The 23,353-nt window shown below is 45.0% G+C and overlaps 1 protein-coding gene across 1 annotated transcript in view; it reads left to right on the top strand.

Moving 5' to 3' along the window:
- Positions 1 to 23,353, top strand: part of LOC108783735 (limbic system-associated membrane protein-like) — a 371,908-nt gene that overhangs the window by 224,905 nt on the left and 123,650 nt on the right. The window contains exon 2 of the mRNA XM_018552379.1: positions 20,699 to 20,931. Within this exon, the coding sequence (XP_018407881.1) occupies positions 20,699 to 20,931 (233 nt within the window). The remainder of the gene's footprint in view (positions 1 to 20,698; positions 20,932 to 23,353) is intronic.

Raw genomic sequence — 23,353 nt, 5'->3', positions numbered from 1 at the left:
TAATGTTTTGTTTAAAAAAAATACATATTTACTGTATGACAAAGGATTCCCTGAGCGCCATGGGTTAGCTAAAAAGACAAAAATCCCCTCTTTCACACCGAGCTCAATAGTTTGAAAGAATGGATGACTCAGACCCCTTTCTATAAAAGGGAGGGCTCGCCGCAGCCATATTGTCAGTATGCATTGGAACTGTTGGGGAGGGCCAATGTTTTTGTTTTCATTTTGGCATTGATACACACCCGTCATGGCAGTCCACGCTTTCCCATGCCTTTTATTTGACAGTAGACTCATTAAACATACCAACTGGCAGAATTGAATAACAATATCTACACACACATACACACACACACACACACACATACTCATTAAACATACCAACTGGCAGAATTGAATAACAATATCTACACACACACACACACACACACACACACACATACACACACACACACACACATACACACACAGACACACATACTTTCCCAATAGACCTCAATGGGGTTTGCTGCAAAGTTCTCAAACTTCGAGAAAGAAACAGAAAATTGTTTGCAAACCCGAACTTGGCAGGTTCACTCATCCCTGACATTGTAACAAGCGCCCCAAAAAATGTATGTGAACTCATAATTCAAGATCTGCCTTGTTCCAGATCACTGGATTGGCACGCCAACTACCGGTATTACTTTCTAGAAGCATTCTGAGCCATGGCAGCTTACGTATTCTCTCAATGATAGATGTGTCGGTAGACTGCTGGACCCAAAGCAGGAGGTATGAGAATCTGTATCCAATTTTGGGAGGCAGCTCTCTCTCTTTGGAGGCAGCTGTCAGCGAGGGTATCTATCCCCAGAAGAGTCTAAAGAATGTGGAAGATACAGGAATTTATATTGTAACAATTGGAAGAGCCTTTCACTCTGTGAATCTCTGTGAGTGTTCATTCTGTGAGAATGGAGGCAAAACCAAACTAACTTTGTATATTTTCTTTTCAGGTTGCATGTAATGTAATATTGCATTATGACCACTAGATGGAGCTGAGGAGCATAGGAAATAAATACATAGGGGGATATTCACGAAGGAGCCGAAGGATCCAGCCATTGCTTTGGCTGATCCTTCAGCTAGCTTCAGCCGTCGGAGCCCTTCGGTTTAGTTCAGGGATGGCCAAACTGCGGCCCTCCAGCTGTGGTGGTACTACGAATCCCATGAGGCTTTGCAAGATTCTCACAACCACAGACATGACTCCCGGAGAGAGATGCTTCATGGGATTTGTAGTTTCACCACAGCTGGAGGGCCAGAGTTTGGCCATCCCTGGTTTAGTCGAACTGAAGGGCTGCTGTACGGGCTTTTCACAATTGCACTACAGCACCCGAAGGCGGCCGAGCGGCTCAGCCAAGCCGAAGGCATAGGCTTTGGCTCGACTGAGCTGAAGTGACACCCGAAGCAGGGCGAATGACCTGCCGAAGGATGGCCGTAAGCCCCGCAAATGACAGCTGGGCGGAGCCAGCTGTGATCTTGCGGCTGGCTCCGCCCAGTTGCAATGACAGATCAGCATTCCCCAAATGACCTCGGGATATTAACAACTGGGTGGAGCCAGCCGTGACGTCATGACCGGCTCCGCCCAGTTGTTATTCATTGGTTGGGACCTGCTAGAAGACTCTAGCAAGTGTCGGCCAATAGGAAACAGCTGGTTGGAGCTAGCTCCGCCCAATTGTTTTTTTTTTCTTTTTTAGGTACCGAGCAGAATAGCCGAGCCGAATGCCGCTCAGCGGCATTCTCCTATTCACTCACTGCCATTCGGCCCCTATGAAAATAGGGGTGAATGGCAGCGAGTGAGCTGCCGAAGCTTCGGCTCAGCCGATTCAGATGTTGGATCGGCTGAGTTGAAGTCCTTTTGCACTTCGGCTCAGGCGAACATGCAGAGCCTTCGGCAGCTTTGTGAATAACCCCCGTAGTTTCTTATGCTCCTCAGCATCATGTAGTGGGCAAAATTAAGTATTACATTAGTATTGCATAATGGCCAATAGATGGAGCTGAGGAGCATAGGAAATACATACTTATTTTCTGTGCTCCTCAGCACCATCTAGTGGACATAATACTGTATTACTTTGTTTACATTACATTAAACCTGAAAAGAAAATATACGAACAACCTTCGTTTTTGCCTCTATTCGCACAGAACAAACGTTTCCAGAGATATTGTAAGGCAAATGGCTCTGCGATTTGTTTATAAGGAGACGCCATTGTGTGAGTCCAGTAAATCTTTATTGTACAGAACAGGAGGCCAACAGAAATCCAACACGTTTCGGGGGCTCCATACCCCCCTTCAAGAGGGCTTTTTTAGTTATCCCTGTACCCCTTTGGTGCACTCATCCTTTCCACATTCTTTATACTCTTTATATATTCTCTCAGTACAGGTTTCCTTTAAGCCCATTCTTTTTTTTTTTCTACCAGCCCATATAAAACGGAACTAAAAAGTTAAATCGCAGTGAACCGGCGGGCAGGGTTTGGTCTCCCACTGTGACCGCACCTTGGTTTGAACCTCGGTAAACAGATTCGGGTCCTGGCTGTATTCCCTGTGATCTTGTTACTCTCTCCCTTTCAACCTGTGCGCGTCTCCCTCTGCAGCAGTTCTCTTTGGTGTTTGTAGCATCAAGAAGGACATCTTTGAAGTTGCCGTTAGCATGTGCGCGTGTCGCTCTCGCGGCCTCTCTTTAAATATTTCTCTTTGCATTTCTAATCTGCTGCTTTATGTTTGGGCCATTTGATGTGCGCCCGTGAGTCCCGTCACTGATCTCCTCTTGCATCTTGTCTCTGTCTTTAGCCATCTGTCTCCTCCGTGTTTTATCCGCCGCTCGCTGGGGAAGGTTGGATGTGTAGGTAATTTGCAGATAAAACAGTCGTGATTCCTGCAGACGCGGGCTTAATTCATTACCGTCCGCTCCGTCCGCCCGTTCCTGGCATCCGCAGAAGATTGCATATTACCCCAAATGCATTGCTCTGGGTACATCAGCTGTGCAAGGAATTGTAAGAGTGTTATACGTTACACAGCTGTTTTTGTTGTTGCTTTTTTGGGGGGTTTGGGGGTATTTTGTATGGGATATTAAACATATATAGATATTAAACAGGAAGCAGGAAAGGAAGTGGTGGGGAGAAGGAGGTAAACAGGAAGAAGGAAAGGAAATGGAAGAGAAAATGAGAAAGAAGGAAGCAGGAAAGGAAATGGAAGAGAAAAGGAGAAAGGGGTATACAGGAAGCAGGAAAGGAAATGGAAGAGAAAAAGAGAAAGAGGTAAACAGGAAGAAGGAAAGGAAGTGGTGGGGAGAAGGAGGTAAACAGGAAGCAGGAAAGGAAATGGAAGAGAAAATGAGAAAGAGGTATACAGGAAGCAGGAAAGGAAATGGAAGAGAAAATGAGAAAGAGGTATACAGGAAGCAGGAAAGGAAATGGAAGAGAAAATGAGAAAGAGGTATACAGGAAGCAGGAAAGGAAATGGAAGAGAAAATGAGAAAGAGGTATACAGGAAGCAGGAAAGGAAATGGAAGAGAAAATGAGAAAGAGGTATACAGGAAGCAGGAAAGGAAATGGAAGAGAAAATGAGAAAGAGGTATACAGGAAGCAGGAAAGGAAATAGAAGAGAAAAGGAGAAAGAGGGAAGCAGGAAGCAGAAAATGAAGTGGTGGGAAGAAGGAGGTAAACAGGAAGCAGGAAATGAAATGGAAGAGAAAGGGGTAAACAGGAAGCAGGAAAGGAAGTGGAAGAGAAAAGGAGAAAGAGGGAAGCAGGAAGCAGAAAATGAAGTGGTGGGAAGAAAGAGGTAAACAGGAAGCAGGAAATGAAATGGAAGAGAAAAGGAGAAAGGGGTAAACAGGAAGCAGGAAAGGAAGTGGAAGAGAAAAGGAGAAAGAGGGAAGCAGGAAAGGAAATGGAAGAGAAAAGGAGAAAGGGGTAAACAGGAAGAAGGAAAGGAAGTGGTGGGGAGAAGGAGGTAAACAGGAAGCAGGAAAGGAAATGGAAGAGAAAAGGAGAAAGAGGTAAACAGAAAGAAGGAAAGGAAGTGGTGGGGAGAAGGAAGTAAACAGGAAGCAGGAAAGGAAATGGAGGAGAAAAGGAGAAAGAGGTAAACAGGAAGCAGGAAAGGAAGTGGTGGGAAGAAGGAGGTAAACAGGAAGCAGGAAATTAAATGGAAGAGAAAAGGAGAAAGAGGTAAACAGGAAGCAGGATAGGAAGTGGTGGGAAGAAGGAAGTAAACAGGAAGCAGGAAATTAAATGGAAGAGAAAAGGAGAAAGAGGTAAACAGGAAGCAGGATAGGAAGTGGTGGGGAGAAGCAGGTAAACAGGAAGCAGGAAAGGAAATTGAAGAGAAAAGGAGAAAGAGGGAAGCAGGAAAGGAAATGGAAGAGAAAGTAGAAAGAGGTAAACAGGAAGCAGGAAAGGAAGTGGTGGGGAGAAGGAGGTAAACAGGAAGCAGGAAAGGAAATGGAACAGAAAAGGAGAAAGAGGTAAACAATAAAAAAAAAAGAAAAGGAAATAAAAAAGAATGAATACTTGACGGGAGTAATTAAAACAGAAATGAAGGTAGGGGGAAGGTAGGAAGTAGGTGAATACAAGAAATACATGGTAAGTTGTCATTGCCATCATATTTCCACCAAACTTTTAGTTGGAAGCTACATATTATTAAATTCTGCCAGCAAATGTTTCAGTGTCACATGGCTTTAATGTGGTGTCATAGAAAACAAATTGTTGTGATAATAGGTTTACTGGTAGGTTTAGGTGGTTTTTGGATAGACGGTAACATACTGCTTCACCGGGCAGGACAAAATCCATTCTATCCACAGAGCCAAAATAGGCCTGATTATGAATAGGTATGCACTCCTTATGTTCAGGGGCATAGCTACAAATCATGGGGCCCCATAGGAAAATTGTGATGGGGCCCCCTGTCTAACTGTGGCAGCTTTGACAATATGTGTGATTGATCTCAAAATAAAATACGTCTAAATCAAGGAGAGCCGTCAGCCTAGTCAGTACAGGAAGCCATGCTGGGGATAACAGTTATAGTTACATCCGAAATACTAAAAATAACCGTAATGTGTCAGTCATCCTATTAGGTTTTAGTTTTGGAGACACTCTGGGATGTGTGACTGCATTAGGCATACACGGTTAAGTTCAGTATGTGGCAAAAGTTCAAAGCATGAGAAATCTACACTGCTAAGACAGATAAGCAAATACCTCTTACTGCCAGGAGGGGTATATGTGACCAGATAGTAGGTTTGACTTTGACCCTTCTATACTGGAAACTTCACCGGTTGGTTTCTTGAACAGCCTCCCTAATGGGCCCCCCTGGACCCCGGCCCTATAGTAGCTGCATAGGCTGCCATGGCAATCGTTATGCACTGCTCCTGTTGGAAAAGGCCTCAAATCCTGATTTGTTATGGCTTTGCTAGGACAATGCAGAGGTAGATCTGTAGGAATTTTTAGTATGGAGTTGGCACTATATCTATAAGAGCCGTGAGCAGAAAATCTCAGGTCAGAGGGCTTCTACATCCCATCACGATGATGTTCTTCATCTCTTCCTATGCAGACATAGATATGTATGAATTGTAGTATGGAGAACCTATGTCTCCGGGAACCCTGAGCAGAAAATCTCAGGTTGGGGGATCTCCACAGAAGAAGTGCAAAACAGAAAAAAACAAAGTCTCAGGCGCAACTGCCCTTGGGGTTGAATAGGTGAGGGTATGGCAGGGGTTAAATGGGCTGGGGCATGCAGGTTAAATGCTGCCCGAGAAGCAGTTTCGTAGATATTTTTCCCTCTGTAATGTGATCAATATCAGGGGTGGAGGGAGAAATAAAAACAAAAAACAAAAGAGGTGCACATGAAAATGGAGGCAAGTTGAACGGTGTGTGATGCATATATCAACTCACCGCGAGGTTCTTGGGGAAGTGTTGTCATCGACGACGGGGTTCCTGTTGGAGGCAGCGTCCAGCGGTCTCTTCTGGGACTGGGTGCAGGGATTCAGATGCCGGGTCGGGGTGCGATTCTATCGGATGCCTGTGTGTGGGACGTGCTGCTGGGCTGCTGGACTGCTGGGCTGGGTTGCGATTAATGTTCAAGATATCTTCATCTGTGTTGCTGTCTATTTGATCTGTTGGTATGGCGGTAGTACAGTTTGCTTCAACTAATCCATCGGCGAGTGTTGTGTTATTATAGTGTCTTTTTAGGGTTAAATGTCGGATGAACTTGTTGAGGTCTTTAAATAGTGTGAACGAGTTGGGTTTGATGTCTGGTGCAAAGCTTAATCCTTTGTTAAGTATGGAGGTTTCTTGGGGGGTCAGGATGTGGTCTGAGAGGTTGAATATTTTTACTGTGGACTCGGTGGGTGCTGTCTTTCTCTTTTTGTGCTGGTTGGTACGATGTGCTCCTCCTCTGGTACCTCTTCTGGTTTTTTTCTTTTTTGTGGGCGGGCTTGGCCCGATCCTAAAAAATGCTCTGGTTGTGGTTTAGGGGAGGGGGTCTGCTCCGATGTGGAGGCTGTGGGGTGGGGGAGTGGTGGATTTGGAGGGGTGAGAACCGGTGTGGGTTCCCGAGGAAGGTAAGTATCGGATTGTGGCAGCGTGGTTGGGCTGGAATGGTTGTTCGTTGGGACCGGCACTTGGGTTACCACAGGGGTGCGGGTGGTAAGGGTGGACTTTCGGGTTGTGTGATCCATGATGTCTGGGGTGGGTCTTAATGGCCGAGGCTGCTGAACGTATTTGGATGTGGGTGGGTCCCACAGCAATTTGGTGATGTGGGCTGAGGGCCTGGTTCGCAGTGACATGAGTGGTGGCAGAGGTAATGTGGTGGGACTTGACATGAGTGGTGGCAGAGGTAGTGCGGTGGGAGTTGATTTGTTCCAGTTGAATACTCTGTTGTTTGCATAATCGTTTTGGTCTCTGTTAAAATTCTTGGCTTTCCCTTTCTGGACGTGTTCTTCATGTTTAGTTTTGTTTTTGTTTAGGGTGGATAGCCATTTGGTGAATAGGTCTGAGGTGCCGTATTCTTCAGTCATGTGAAATCTGAGTTTTTTTATTTTTGCAGTTAGGTTAGTGAGTTTCCTTTCTCGTTGTTCTATTATGAGTTCGATCAATTTAAGAGTCCCGAATTCAGCTACCCACTCCCATTGTCTTTTTAAATCATTGTCTAAAAAATCGCAACGTTTTAGTACTCTAAGGCCTCTGGGTGTGATTTTAAGGTCTAAGTACTTATGGAGGTAGGTGATGTCCCACCATTGTAGGTTTTGGTCAAAAGTTAACTGCTGTAATTTGAAAAATTGTTTCCTCATTGTGGTCTCGTATGTTTTGGTGTGTGGCGGATGGGGGTTGTTGGGGCGATGGGAGTTGGTTTTGGATTTGGTGTGGGAAAGGCTTGTTCTTGTGGAGGGGGGAGGGGGGTGGTTTTGTATTTCATCTTGTGGGGTAATTGGTCTTGTCAGGGGTGGGCTCAAGAGAGCTGCAGTAGGACAGGTTACCACCAGTAACACCTACAGAGTAGGTGTTGTTTGCAATAGAAAAATTGAGGATTCAAGTCCTGTGTGACGGCGCTCTCCTGAGGGATGGGGTTTTTTTTTTTTTTTTTGTTTCTGACTTTCTCAGAACTTTTGATTGGGTGGGGGCTTTGTGGAGGAGCATGGTGTTGAGATGGGGGTGGCGTGCGGCTTCAGTTCAAAATGGACCGGGGTGTCCACTTGGTAAGGGTGCAAAACAGAAAAAAACAAAGTCTGAGGCGCAAATGCCCTTGGAGTTGAATAGTTGAGGGTATGGCAGGGGTTAAATGGGCTGGGGCATGCAGATTGGGCCGTCCTGGGTGTGTTTTCAGGGATATTAGCATAGTGCATGTGGCTCACGGTTGACCCCTTGTGGGTGTTTTTGAAAATGACAGGAGGAAAAAAGTAGTAAAAGAGAGCAGTCATAAAATGACAAAATTGGGCTGGGATGAGAAGTGGTTGCCTACTAGCATTAGAGACGGGATCTCCACATCCCGTCACAATGATGTTCTCCATCTCTTCCTATGCAGAGGTAGATATGTATGAATTGTAGTATGAAGCTGGCACTATGTCTCCGAGAACCCTGAGCAGAAAATCTCAGGTCTGAGGACCTCCACATCCAGTCACAATGATGTTCTCCATCTTTTCCTATGCAGAGGTAGATATGTATGAATTGTAGTATGGAGCTGGCACTATGTCTCCGAGAAACCTGAGCAGAAAATCTCAGGTCGGAGAACCTCCACATCCCGTCACAATGATGTTCTCCATCTCTTCCTATGCAGAGGTAGATATTTATGAACTGTAGTATTAAGTTGGCACTATGTCTCCAAGAGCCCTGAGCATAAAATCTCAGGTCGGAAGACCTCCACATCCCATCACGATGATGTTCTTCATCTCTTCATATAGATATAGTGATGTTAACTATAGGTATATCTACCATTAATCAGCTCTGTTCCTGCAGCGAATTCTCACTGGAAGGCCTCTTACTTCGGTGACCACCTTGATTGCCAAGCTGAGGAAACTGGCAATTATCCCATCGTTCTACACTATGACACTTTACATATATCTTAAACTTTTCTGAGTAATTAAATCATCAGTTTGGTTTAATATTGTATCTGCGTGTGCCGAGTGCACTGAGAATGTAGAGTGGGCATGATTGCTTTTAAATGTGAATAATATGAAAAGAAAAGAAAATTGTGGAATAATTAAGTTTTATGAAAAATGGAACCATTTGGGCTTCATCTTGTCATCTGTACATGATAATAGAGATTTTATTAATAACAAAATTAAACTTTATAAGATAGTGATTGCCCAAATAATGACAGGAGAGTATAGGGAGTATACAGAAGGTTTGCCAGAAACAAAAATGATCTGACACTGGCTGTTATATGTTGCAATTAATATGAACTCCATTCAGACTCAGACCGCAGAGTGTAAAGTGAGATCAGAATATCTCCGACCCCCTCACATTGTATTGGAAGGCCCCTGCGTCACTCACATGGAAGTAGTAGACTCCCAGTTCTGGGCTGCATGATATTTTAATACTACTTTAAGAAAAGCATGGAATTATTTGGGAATATAAACTTAATTTATTAATATGTCTAATAGAATTCTACTAATGTGCTTTAATTAGCAGGTTGGGATAAGTCAATGAGTAAGTTGTATTGCTTAACTGCAGTACATACCCGGGAGGTGGCAATACTGTTTGGAAGGGTTCGGTGTTTAATGTACAAGCTGAGGAAATATTGGCATGATCCCCGCTGTACACTTAGCCCTGCTTGCCCAAAGCAGGGCTAAATGTAGAAAACAACCACCCGCCCGGCGCCTGGAACAGCATGCCCCGGGCATCGAGAGAAAGGAATTCCACACCCCTGCTGCCCCTCTACTTCCTGCTGCCCCAAGGTTGGGCCTTGGTTGGCCTTGTGGGAAATCTGGCCTTGGATGTGACAGTGGTAAGGGTCAAGTGATGGCCCAAGGGACTTCAAATGAAAGAGCTTGCGTTTTTGAAAAAAAGCAAAATACAGGTCCCAGTCAGGGAAGAACTGGGCTGGGGACCAGGAGGTTTTTGCCCCCCTAGCCAGTACTAAGGTACGTTAGACCGATGACCCCAAGTGGAGATGAGTATCTCCACTTGGGGTCACCTACATACCTTGGTCTGGTGACCTCAATCATAGACAGACCTGCAGTCTGAATGTTGATGAAGCTCCCCTTAGGGCTACTAGCCCAACATATATTGTATCTTGCTAGTACCGGCCCAGGTGGCCAATGCCATCCTGCATCCCAGACAACCTTCCCCTGAATTGGGCGCTGTTGTAGGTGAATCTTCACTGCATAATGTATAATAGCAGCTTTGCCTTGCTAACCACAAAACATTAGCTGTATTTTACACATCTCTCTCTTGAAGTTTGCACAGGATACAATAATACATTTGCAGCATGATTGCTATCAGCATCTGTCGCCTGGACAATATTGACGGTCTTTCAGCCAGGTTCTGCACCCTTCCGTGCAGATGGGGAGTCTTTACATCCAAACTGCAGGAAAGCTCCAGTTGGACGTTTTTACAAGTCGATCAGTCTGCCGTGATCGTACTTCTGCTCAGTTCATTAGTTTTGTTCCTCAGCTCGGATCTGTGTAAACAAATCTGTCATTTTGATGTTATCTTGGTGGGGAAGCTATATCAGTGGCTGAGCACTAAGAAAAAGATTGCTTCATTGCTTTCTGTGCTCCTCATCGGGGGCTGTATTTCAGTTCTGTTCACCCTTTAGGCTTACGTTTCCTTTTCATGCTGATTTGCAAGGCTGAGGAGTTCTACTCTCATGAAAGAATGTCTACTACTTATAATCTAAGTTGACTAGTTCTGGATGGAGAAGAGACCCACGCACCCCAATAACCTAGCTACCCTTCTCTCCTTCCAAGAGACCCAGGCCTGCTGTTTATGCAGAGGCATCTCCTGGCCCCCAAGCTTAGATATACGGAAGAAAGATATTATTTGCTCTTGAGGTTGCACTTTAAGGTGGAATTAGAACGTGCGTAGGATGCTGAGAGTCATTTCTAATCTCTCCTTGACCGACTTACTCTAGAAACCATTTATCATCTCCATGCACAGGGCTTCCCGGGCTCCACTCCACAACCGTTCTGTAAATCTGAATTTTGACTTATACAAATGTCACAGCACCAGGCAACAGATTAAAAAGCAGTTTAAGACACTGCTGGAGGCGAGAGCCACCTCCTGTAGTACAAGGTTGTCCTATCTATGGGATGGGGTCAGTGCTAAGCCAGGTGTAAACACTGCGGCAGTCTGTCGCCGTGGTTTTTGCTTTTCAAAACATTGATCCATTTTTTTTTTTTTGCAGGACACATTGTCTCCCTGGCGTGACTCCCAAACTGAGGTGAAAGGCGATGATGGCCTTTCACCTCAACCTTAAATAAACTTAGACTAGTGACTTTCTTCTTCATGTGTCTGGAGTATCTGAAGCTGATGCCTCTCTAGTTAGGCGTAGTGCAGAAACTGAAATAATAGGTAGAAAGACTACATGATAGGGCCTGCAGGAGATTGGTCAAGGACCGTGGTTCTCAACTGGTGGGTCGTGACCCAAAAGTGGGTTGTGATCCCATGTTCAGTGGATCGCCGTGTGCCTTCCACTGCGCTAGGTGAGAGGCTCCTCAGTCTCCCCCTAGAGCAGCACTGTCAGTTCTCACACCAAGCAGCCATTCAAAATATGCTGCCCTGCACAAGCTACTTGCTTGAGGTGGGGTGGGCTGGGGTTATGGCCGCGATAAAGCTCCATACATTCTGATTATTATTATTATTATACAGGATTTATATAGCGCCAACGGTCTGGGCAGCTCTTTATCCATATTAAGCCATATTAGCCGCCGGCGCGTTCTGCACATGCGCTCCACTATTTTGGAGTGTATCTTGGTATACACTAAGATTGCATGTTCGGGTGCCGCCATCTTGGTGTATACCAAGATATACTCCAAAATAGTGGAGCGCATGTGCAGAACGCGCCGGCGGCCGATATGGCCACTGCTCGTTCAGTGTATGACTTCACCGTCATGAGACATCATGTCCTCCCCCTCCAAGATCGCGTTCTGGGGACGAAGTTATGTATGCCCGAATATCGTTTTCATATATTCAGGCATAAAATTAATTTGTTATTTCGGATTCGGACGAACCGCCGAATCAACTGACTTTCGTTGATTCGCAGGTTCGTCCAAATCTGAATGCACATGTCTAGTTACCATGCACAAGGAGAGAGAGCAGCAGCAGTGACAGGTCTTTATTACAGGAAGGGGCGGAGACAAGACCAGTCACCCTGCACAAGGAGAGAGAGCAGCAATGGCCGGTCTTTATTACAGGTAGTTCATCTGCACTTTTCTGTTAATCCCCCTGCAAAGTCTCACAAATGCTTGTTGATCCCGCCAAATCAAGTCCACTGAATACAGCCTCCTGTGATGGAGTGTCAACAATCCTGCACTGCCACTCTCATTGCCACTGCTGATTCCCAAGCCTGTGGCTTGGGAATCAGCATTTGACCACACCTATTCCCGCCCACTGCTTTCTGGATGCTGTTGCTGAAACCCACCCACTGTGAGCTGCAGTGTCTGGGAGGGGGGAGCGTGTGAGACATAAATGAAGGAGGATTTGGTTCAGTCAGGGGGGTAAAGGAAGTTTTTTGTTACATAGTAACTGGAGTTGGGACTAGTTTATTCTGTCATACAGGAAGTCATTTGGCTTTTTGCGTGATGGAACAGGTGTGCCTAATAATGTGCCCACTGTTCAGCCAAAAATGTTCAAGTTGCCATCTGAGTAATCAAGTTGGCCCAGTGCTGTGTTAGCTTTGAGTTGGGATTTTGCTAGTTTTGGGTGCCTCTAAATATATTTCCTTTTTCTTTTTATTTGCTGTTTCAGATTTTGTTTAGGAACGCTGACTTTTCTGGCGGCTCTCTTGGAAGGATCTCTCGCTTGGAAGCCGCTTGTTTACATAAACAACATATCAAAAGTGACTTATTCATTTATGAAGTTTTGCTCTTTAAGGGAACTCAGCTCTGCGTCATTAAAATGAGATGAGGCAGTGTCCCCCACGGGTCCTTATGGCCCCATTAGTTAATGTATTCATGCCCAGCTCCTGCCCGAACCAGTGTCATTATGTATTAAAACTCTGCTCCTTCTGCCTCAAAATAAACATGCCCCTAATGAGCTCATGAATATGCAAATAACGGTAAATTCAGCGCTTGCTACTAAATTGGTGTCAGTGTAGTTGGTTTTGCTGGACGAATGGATGTAAATGTTTTCCATTTTTTTAGGACAGAGTAAACAGAGAAAACAGAGAACGCAGCGATCTTCTCTTCTATGAATATTTCCCTCACCGTATACGAGCTGAACTCTGGGGTGAGGAATGGAAAACCTCTGAGCTTAATAGGGATCGCTGGAGGCTACAGATACTGATGGGTGTACAGGGCAAAGGAGGAGGAAAGGGGGGAGACGTCACTGCTGTCTATTATTATTACATTAATGGCTTCATCTTCACATCTATCTATCTGTCATCCATCTAAAATGTTATTCTTTCCTTCCCCTTTTCCATTTATTCCTTTTTCTATCCCAATTTCTCTTCATTGTTTCCTTTATTTCTTTATCTTCCAGGTTTCCGTACCTCGTATGTTCTCTTCTTCCTTCCTTCCTTCCTTCCTTTTCTTTCTTTCTTTTTTTTTACATCCCACCATTTCTTCATTGCTTCCTTCATTTTTCTTCCCTCCTTCCCCTCTGTTTCATTCCTTCCTTTTCCATTCCTTCTTTTCTACATTTTATATCACACTATCACTGCACACATCTTTTCCTTGCCCTTCTTTCCGTCCTTACTATTTAATTCCTTCATTTTACTCTCCCTCTGTTTCTTCTTTCCTCCCTTCACTCCATTCTTCTCACTACCAATCCTTTTGATTTCCCTGTCCTCTCCTCCTCCCTCTGCCTCTCCTCTTCATCTTCTTCTCACTCTCCTCTCCCTCTCTTCTCCCTATCCTCTTCCTCTCATCTCCCTCTCCTCTAATTCCACCTCTCCTCTTACTCTTCATCTTCTTCTCCCTCTCTCTTCTCTACCTCTTTCTCTCCTCATTCCTCTGCCTCCCCCTTTCCCTCTCCTCTCCCTTCCACTCTCCTCTTCCTCTCTTCTCCTCTCCTCTTCCTTTGTCTCCCCCTTTCCCTCTCCTCTGCCTCTCCCTTCCTCTTCCTCTCCCTTTCCCTCTCCTCTCCCTTCCACTCTCCTCTTCCTCTATTCTATTCTTCCTTTGCCTCCCCCTTCCCCTCTCCTCTTCTCTCCTCTCACTCTCCTCTTGCCCCTCTCCTCTCTCTCCTCTCCCTCTTCTTCTCCCTCTCCTCTTTCTCCTCTCTCTCCTCTTCTTCTCCCTCTCCTCTTCTCTTCTTCTCCCTATCCTCTTTCTCCTCTTCTCTCTCTCCTCCCCCCCTTCTTCTCCCTCTCCTCTTCTTCTCTCTCTCCTCTCCCTCTCCTCTCCTCTTTCTCCTCTCCTCTCTCTCCTCTCCCTCTCCTCTCCTCTTCTCTTCTTCTCCCTCTCCTCTTCCTCTCCTATCCCTCTCCTCTCCTCTTTCCCCTCTCCTCTCCCTCTTCCTCTCCTATCCCTCTCCTCTCCTCTTTCCCCTCTCCTCTCTCTCCTCTCCCTCTTCTTCTCCCTCTCCTCTCCCTCTCCTATCCCTCTCCTCTCCTCTTTCCCCTCTCCTCTCCTCCTGTCTTCATTCTTCCTTTTTACAGCTCTCACCTATGTTCCCAATCTGCTGATCTTACACATTTCTGTCCCTTTCAACTTTTCACATTTAGCTTTCGCCATAAAAATCACCCAGCCGCTTCCACATTCATAACGTACTTAAACCAGATACATAATTATTCATCTGGCGACTCGTGTCGTCCACTTAAGCAGAGAGCGTTGGGCCATGCAGGGCGCCGAGTGTGTAGAGCCATGTACATTTCCTCCCACCATTCCCCGAATGAGCACAGCGGGGGAAGATTTGGGCCCATTGGGTCTCTGCTGTTATCAAGTTGCAGGCGGGCATCTGCGAAGGGCAAGGGGGCTTCCTCATTCAAGATGTTATAAAAGTTTAAAGCGCTTACAGTCTGGTCTCCATGGCAACCATCGGGAAACATATACTCGGCTGAGCTGACCCCGCTGTTTAACAATCTAATGCAAATTCTAGGCGGGGAATATTTCACACCCCAGTGACCCGAGACTTTCTTTACTTGACTACACTTTGCACAAAAGAGACCTCCAAGTCCATCAAACGGGTCAGCAGCATTTTATTCTAAAATATGTTACTTGTGTCTCCCTGGCCAATCACTAGGAGGTTTATTTCCTATAGTGCATGCCGGGGGAGGGCATCAATATTTGCGGCTGACCTTGTAGAGTGTCCCAGCACACTCACCAGCCAGCATGCAAAAAAACCTGTCTCACCGCTAAGGTTAAAAACAGAGGTTTAGATACATGTCTTCTGCAGAAAATGTGAAAGCTGCACTGCCGCGCCAAGGCACCTCTTATAGTGCGGTCCTAACTCTAACCTATGAGAGTCTCCATCTTGGAGCACATGGGGCAAAAGATAAAATTGGGTGCAGGTTTGTCAGGAGGAAGCCCAACCTCCCTCAAAGGCACAGGGACGCACAAAGGACCCGCACATCACAGCGGCAGCTGAGACCCCCCATGCGTCACTGCACCAAATCAGTGAAGCAAAACAAATGGCAAACGCACTCATCAATTTGTTACCAGCTTTACAGCAAGGTGCACATGGAAGGGCCTCATACAGTACAACAGCAAAAAGTTTCCCAGCACACTCACAAGCCAGCATGCAAAAAAACTTGTCTCACCGCTAAGGTTAAAAACAGAGGTTTAGATACGTGGCTTCTGCAGAATATGTGAAAGCCGCACAGCTCTGCTCGCTGCACATGCTATGTACTGCAGCAAAGGTACCCCTAGACTTGGGGAGTCCGGGCGGAGGGTGTGGAGCTGGTGGTGCACGTTTGGGTGGGGGCCAGGGGATTAGGTGCTTGCCGGTGGTGCACATTTGGGGGGGAAATGTGGCCTCGCTTGCTGGAAGTGCACACTTAGGCCCCGTTCACACCTGGGCGTTTTCTAGCGCGTTCCTACGCTCTGCAAAACGCTCATTACCCATTCCTATGGGTATAGTTCACAGCTGGGCGTATATGAGAACTAATAACATCTTTCTGCAAAGTCATTCCAGCCAGCGAACCTGTTATTATATACGAAACCTAACATTTGCATATCAGCACCCAGTAAGGCCATGTAATCATTAATAAGGGCGTATCATTATTTTTCTTCATCAATGGAAAATTCCGATATAGGGGATAACTGTCAGGAAGCCAGGGGTGTTACCTCTTCTCAGGGCCAACGGGCACGGTGCAGGGAACAGGATCTCCTCCAGCCTGGTAGAACTCCTGGTGCCGGGGGTTGCGGGTGCGCATGCACCAAATGCGCTGCGGGGGCGCGTGCCCGGCGCTGCGCGCGCGTAGCGCACCTGCTCCCATTAGGACTTTAAGGTGTGGGCCTTGCTGGGGGAGGTTCCCAGCACACACCTTCCACCTCTCTTGCCTGCCATTGGCTCCTGGGGAGGGAAGCCTCCTGGTTGCCTCGGTGACCAGGGGGTGGTCTTACATCCCCTGGCTATAAAACCCTGGCCAGAGCCTTGGCTTGTTGCTGAGTTATTCCACCCTACGGTGTGATCACCTAGCTCCCTATCTGCGTATCTTGCCATTGCTTCCTGACCCCTCATCTGGACTTCCTGTTTGCTGAACTTGGACTGATTATCGCCTCTGAACCTTTGCTGCCCGCCTCGACCCGGATTGGACCTTGACTACCCCTTTGGATTGCCCCTTTGTACTTCTGCTCTCTGACTCTTCAGGCCACTTCCTGCCAGTGGGTTCCCCTCCATGCTTCCAGCCCACAGGCACATCTTGACAATAACTGCTGGAATGGCTTCTCCATATACCACGAGGAACATGAAGTCAAACGCCAACACCCATCAGCCCCCCAGAGAGAATAAATATCTGTTTTTGGAAGGAGAGTTACTATTATTTCCATTATTTCCTGTGCAAAACATGTCAGTGTTTACAGAGCGACGTGTTCCTTTCTCCGTGACTCCAATCAATCTCCCTTTGTAATGCTCACAGATTCGCCTCCCTGCTTTGACTTCATTGTTTCCTCTCTCCACGGAGTTTTGCAGAAAAGATAACAATTATTTCTTCCCTTTCTCTACCTCTCTGCTTAAGTGGCAGAAATATTGATGCGGATATGATCTGCACAGCTCGGGCCCGGGCTCCGCTTCCTGCGGAATTAAGGGAGAGGAGCGCGGGTGATGGAAAGGCACGCCAAGCTTCAGATACACTCAACATAAACTATTACAAACACGACACGGGCAGAAATTAATCCCGGCAATGGCACCGTCTGACAATAACAACCGAAACGTGAAAGGGGGGGCGTCAGAGAGAGGGGTTCAGAAAAACAAAATCGGTGATCTCGTCAGAGAGTGATTTATGAGTGGCACCAGGGCGATCCGTCAGTGTCGTGTCTGTTGCTGGGCGAACACTCACCATCCGCGGGGTGTAATTAAAGGAACAAGCTTAATACACAATCCGCAATCATATTCCTACAATGCTGGGCCCAACCAGTCCTGATTTATTGTAATTTTCCTATAGTGACATGGAGAGCAACAAACCCAATTCTGTTCTAAGAAGGTTGTTTCTGTATGACATTGTCAGTGACCTTGGGATCAGATCTATCTATCTATCTAGTATCTATCTATCTATCTATCTATCTATCTATCTATCTATCTATCTATCTATCTTTCCATCTTACTTTCACCCTTCCATTTTAAAGGGTGAAAGTAAGATGGAAAGATAGATAGATAGATAGATAGATAGATAGATAGATAGATGTCCTCCCTTATTTACTTCCTTCCTTCTCTCTCTTCCCTCCATCCTTTTCTTCTTTCCTCTATCTTGTTTCCATTCTTTTTATTCAGATATTAATCCACCATTGCCCTATCTATCTATCTATCTATCTATCTATCTATCTATCTATCTATCTATCTATCTATCTATCTATCTATCTATCCAGTGTATCTAACGCCCTTCCATTTTAAAGATGCAACAATGTCCTTCTTTCCTTCCTTACTGCTGTCTTTCTTTCTTTCGCTCTTTCTTTCTTTCTTTCTTTCGCTCTTTCTTATCTAGCACCTCTTATAAAAACCTGATTCCCTTCCTTCATAATCTAACCTGTAAAGTGGGCCTTTGATGCTTCATCACCCAACGCATAACCCTCTCTTTCTTTCTTTCTTTCTTTCTTTCTTTCTTTCTTTCTTTCTTTCTTTCTTTCTTTCTTTCTTTCTTTCTTTCTTTCTTTCTCTCTTTCCTTGGTAAAAGATTTCCCAATTTAATAACTGAATATTTAAAAGATTAACAAATGCCCCTTCTTATTTCCTTCTTTACTTCCTTCTTTCTTTATTTCTCTCCCTTTCCTTTCTTTCCCTTCTCTATCTATCTATCTATCTATCTATCTATCTATCTATCTATCTATCCATCTAATATCTATCTATCTATCTATCTATCTATCTATCTATCTATCTATCTATCATCTATCTATCCATCTAATATCTATCTATCTATCTATCTATCTATCTATCTATCTATCTATCTATCTATCTTAGGCACCGCTGCTCCAGATTTTGTTTGCTCCAGTTTTTATAAATTCCCCCCATGTCTTATATTTAAACAATATTTGCTTATCCCGGAGTTCAGCTTTAATATCACCTGAGCTGTATCTCCCTCTTAGGCTACTACACTCCGCTCCTGCACCAAAATCAAAAAGTTATTTATTAAGTTGGTGCCAAATGAGGACTCCAGCCCAAAGGATAAAATTCAAAATATTTACAACCACTTACAAAGCCATCCACAACTCTGCCCCCGGCTATATCTCCAGCCTCGTCTCAAAGTATCACCCAAACCGTCCCCTCCGCTTGTCCCTAGACCTCCTGCTCTCTAGCTCCCTCCTCAACTCCTCCCATGCTCGCCTCCAGGACTTCACTAGAGCCTCTCCCATCCTATGGAACTCTTTACCCCAACCTGTCCGTCTATCTCCCACTCTGGCTGCCTTTAGGCGATCCCCTTAAGACTCATCTCTTCAGGGCAGCCTATCCCACCTCAACCTAACCACACAACCATCACATTCTCAGACAATTCATCCCCACACAGCTCCCTCCTCATGTATCACTGGCCCCTCCCTCTTAGACTGCAAGCCCTCAGGGGCAGGGCCCTCCTTACCATCTTGCCTTGAATTGTATTGTGATTGTAATGTCTTCCTTATATTGTAAAGCGCTGCACAAACTGTTGGCGCGATATAAATCCTGTATAATAATAATATACATTTCCAGATGTAGGACACCGGTGTATCTCTGCGCACTTCTCACTGAACAGTTACATTGTATGAGATGATTCTGTGCAGTCCGTTATTGATCTGCGGTGAATGTGACTATCCTGGGCCTCTCGGCTTTGTTCTCCGAGCTCTGCGCTCCCTGCGGGGGACTCTCCCGGCCCTCACTCTCTATAACCTGTATCGATGTAACAATGTGATACATCATTTACTACCACCTAACAATTGTCTGCTCCTAAATACTTTGTATCTGATTCCACCAATACACCCCGAGACACCGGAGACGAAGAGCCAGCCATGACTCAATGAGACGCTCTTCCTTTATTGATGGTTCCCAACGTCGCATCTAATCAGACTCTATCAATGTACACATCCGCTCCATGGATGATCTGCGGAAACATCCGAGTGTAGACAGCGCTGAGAGTCTACGCTGTGCGGGTTGTGTCATGCTGAGAGAAGGATGCAGAGAAAATGCACACAGGAAGTCAGAGGTGCGAGCGAAAATAACTTCCCTTCAGGAGATGTATACTGTGTGTGAATGACATAATGTATGTCAAAGCGTGGGGAGAGTGCAATATGGTCATCGTTTCTATAGTATCTATCTATATATCTATTGATCATTCTGATCAATCAATCAATTAGTCTTTTTAGATCTATCCATCTATCTATCTATCTATCGATCCATCTATCTATCTATCGATCCATCTATCCATTAATCTATCGATCCATCTATCCATCCGTCTATCCATCCGTCTATCGATCTATCCATTCATCTATCCATCCATCCATCTATCCAGCCATCGATCTATCCATCTATTGATCTATCTATCTATCTATCTATCTATCTATCTATCTATCTATCTATCTATCTATCTATCTATCTATCTATCCATCTATCTATCTATCCATCAATCTATCTATCTATCTATCTATCTATCTATCCATCAATCTATCGATCTATCCATCAATGTATTAGTTATCTATCCATCCATCTATCCATCCATCCATCTATTAATCTATCGATCTATCCATCAATCTATTAGTTATTTATTATCCTATGATCTATCGATCGATCCATCCATCCATCCATCCATCCATCTATCCATCCATCCATCTATTGATCTATCTATCTATCTATCTATCTATCTATCTATCTATCTATCTATCCATCCATCTATCCATCGATCTATCCATCTACCCATCCATCCATCCATCCATCCATCTATCCATCTATCTATCCATCAATCTATCCATCCGTCCATCCATCCATCCATCCATCTATCCATATAGTGATCTATCTATCTATCTATCTATCTGTCTTGATGTAGAATAATTGATTGTTGATTTTCTCTCTGCTCACGTAGTAGAACTATTTGATTTCTGTAATATGTTTTTGCTAAAATGTGAAAGTATGACATAACGTATGACTATGTACAAGCGTGAGGCAAATGTGTCTGACCCACGAGGTCAGGGAGTCAGGCTACTCCTCTATGGCCAACATAGAAAATATATATATATACCCCCTACTGTACCCCATCCCCCCCATGGCAGTTTATGTAATAAGAAAAAGGTAAAAGATCAGAATGATTGGCAAGAGACTGCAGTCCTGCTCAGAAGCACAGCAAAGCATCTGATTGTAAAACGTTCTTATAAAATAAATATTCAAATAAAAAAATGACTTTCTGTATTTAGAACAATTGATTTTTTTTCATTTATTGATCTTGCATTTTGCTTCCCTTCCTCTTCCAGATGTTACATAGAAGACAGGAGCTCCAAGGTGGCATGGTTGAACCGCTCAGGCATCATTTTCGCCGGACAGGACAAGTGGTCCCTGGACCCTCGGGTAGAGCTGGACAAGAGAAGCGTGCTTGAGTACAACCTGCGCATCCAGAAGGTGGACGTCTTTGATGAGGGACCCTACACCTGCACTGTGCAGACCCAGCACCACACCAAGACCACCCAAGTCTATCTGATCGTGCAAGGTAAGGAAACGGCGGCTTGTGATTGGTGGACAGAAACCACCGTAGGCACCAATCGGATTTCAGAGCTGATTGTGCGTTCATACGCAGTGAAGAGAAGGTGTGCGGAGATTGGAGAATTGTTTCTTTACTTGCTTGAGAGTCTTAATATCATCATCCCCGCAGAAAATGTGTTCAATGTTTGAATGTCGTCATTATTGTCAAAGTGCGGGAAGAGTACAACATGGTCATCATTTTATCTGCCTGGTTTTATCGCTTATATTTTTATATTATATTCTCTCTCTCTCCCTCTCTCTCTATATATATCTCTCTCTCCCTCTCTCTCTCTCTCTCTCCCCCATATCTCTCTCTCCCTCTCTCTCTCTCCCCCATATCTCCCTCTCTTTTTCTCCCTATCTCTCTCTCTCCCTATCTCTCTTCAGCCTCTGCTCCCGCCTTGCTCTTCAGTGCTTCAGCCCACTAAAAAGCAAAGCTCCGCCCCAGAAAAAGGAATGTACCAAATATAAATTGCACAGGGGGGTCGGGGCTGGGACTATGGCAATTGGACCGCGGCCATGGCGGACCCTGAAAGGTCCAGTCACGGACACCAGTGCCCGTGTATGGACACCTTGCCGATCCCTGTATATTATCTATCTATCTAGCTATGTTTTTTTACAAAAGTGGAGTTTTCCTTGAAGCCTTCCAGCGACCGCAGTGAGTGAATGGCAAACGTAGTTAACAAACGCAGCATTGTGCTTCCCGAGGAGAGGCGTCAGTCATAGCCGTCCTCATAGTCATGATGTTTGTTTGTGAGCCGGTTAAACAGCTCGTGCATTAAGATCTCTATGAATGCATGGACAAAAGGTCCGAAAGCTCAGCCGTGAGATGTACCAAGCTGGTAGATGGAGTACAAAAGAGGCATACAGGCCTTTATCCTTACAGCGATGGAGCAGTTTACACGTCTTCTCACATCAATAGATCCATACATTGATTCCCTTGTACCATAATCTATTATCTCTCAGTGCGAGGATCCGCTTACATTACGGTTGCCTGGTGATCGGGCTAACATGTTATACTGCAGTAAAAACACATCCTATTCATCATTTGAAATACATCAGTAAGTTTGCACGGTTGTATGTCTACGGGCACAAAAAAGGAAAAATTAGGATATATGTCCCACAGAGTGATAACGTCAGGTTACTATGTATATAGGCGAACAAGCAAATATGAACATATGTAACTCTTCTGGGCCGTCGCTACGTCTGATAGGATATCATTACAATGTAGCAATTTTCTTTTCAATGGTATTTATTATAATATATAATGGTATATAACAAAAAAAAAATTATAATAAGAACAATACAAAAACAGAACATAATCAAATGCAGCAAAGATCAATAGAAATACTCAACCCCATACAAGTATTCCATTAGATGCAGTGTACTTAATGAGAATATGTGCTGAGCATTGTTACTGTGAAATAGCAATGCGATAAAAAGGATTATAACAAGAACGTTGGATGTGTAAAGTCGGCGGGTGTGAAGATAAGTCACCAGCACTCCACAATTAGAAGAATACACCGGCGGGACTACCAGAGTCGCGGGGTCACATATGCCACAGGGCCCTGGTAAGGAGGAGGGAAGGGAGTGCTGACGGCCACCATCATCACCATCTGTATCATGTGACCACACAACTGTCATATTTCACAACATGTGTGCCCCCCACAAGTACCCATATACACACCCCTTCTTCTCCTATACCTGATCCCCTGTGTATACGCAAACCTTTTTCTACAATACCTGATCATTTGTGTATTATCTCCGCTTCTTCTCCCTTACCTGATCCCCTGTGTACATGCACCCCTCCTTCTACAATACCTGATCCCCTGTGTACACGCACCCCTCCTTCTACAATACCTGATCCCCTGTGTACACGCACCCCTCCTTCTACAATACCTGATCCCCTGTGTACACACACCCCTTCTTCTACAATACCTGATCCCCTGTGTATCACACCATCTTCTTCCATACCTGATCCCCTGTATATTATGTCCGCTTCTATTACAATACCTTATCCCCTGTGTATATGCACCCCTTGTGCTACAATAACTGATCCCCATGTGTATCACACTATCTTTTTCCATTCCTGATCCCCTGTTTATTACCGCCCTTTTTCTACAATATCTGATCCCCTGTGCATCATCCCTTCTCTCATACTTGATCCCCAGGCCCTGGCGCTCTGCCACTTGGGTTGGGAGGGTACCGGAAAGGAAGAAGAGGGTCCGGCACTAGTAACCTCCTGGGATGGCTAACAAATAAACCACTGACAACTCAGGAACAAGAGTCAACCACTGACACGTCAATGACATTGGGGCCAACCATTAGTGTGTAAGGGGAAGGGACTTTTTATTCTTTTGCCTACACTACATGTTGTCAATATTTCAGTG

The sequence above is a fragment of the Nanorana parkeri genome, unplaced genomic scaffold (genome assembly GCF_000935625.1).
Source record: "Nanorana parkeri isolate BGI_ZX_2015 unplaced genomic scaffold, ASM93562v1 scaffold86, whole genome shotgun sequence".
In the NCBI taxonomy this organism is placed as follows: domain Eukaryota; kingdom Metazoa; phylum Chordata; class Amphibia; order Anura; family Dicroglossidae; genus Nanorana; species Nanorana parkeri.
This window is presented reverse-complemented; position numbering and strand designations above follow the sequence as displayed.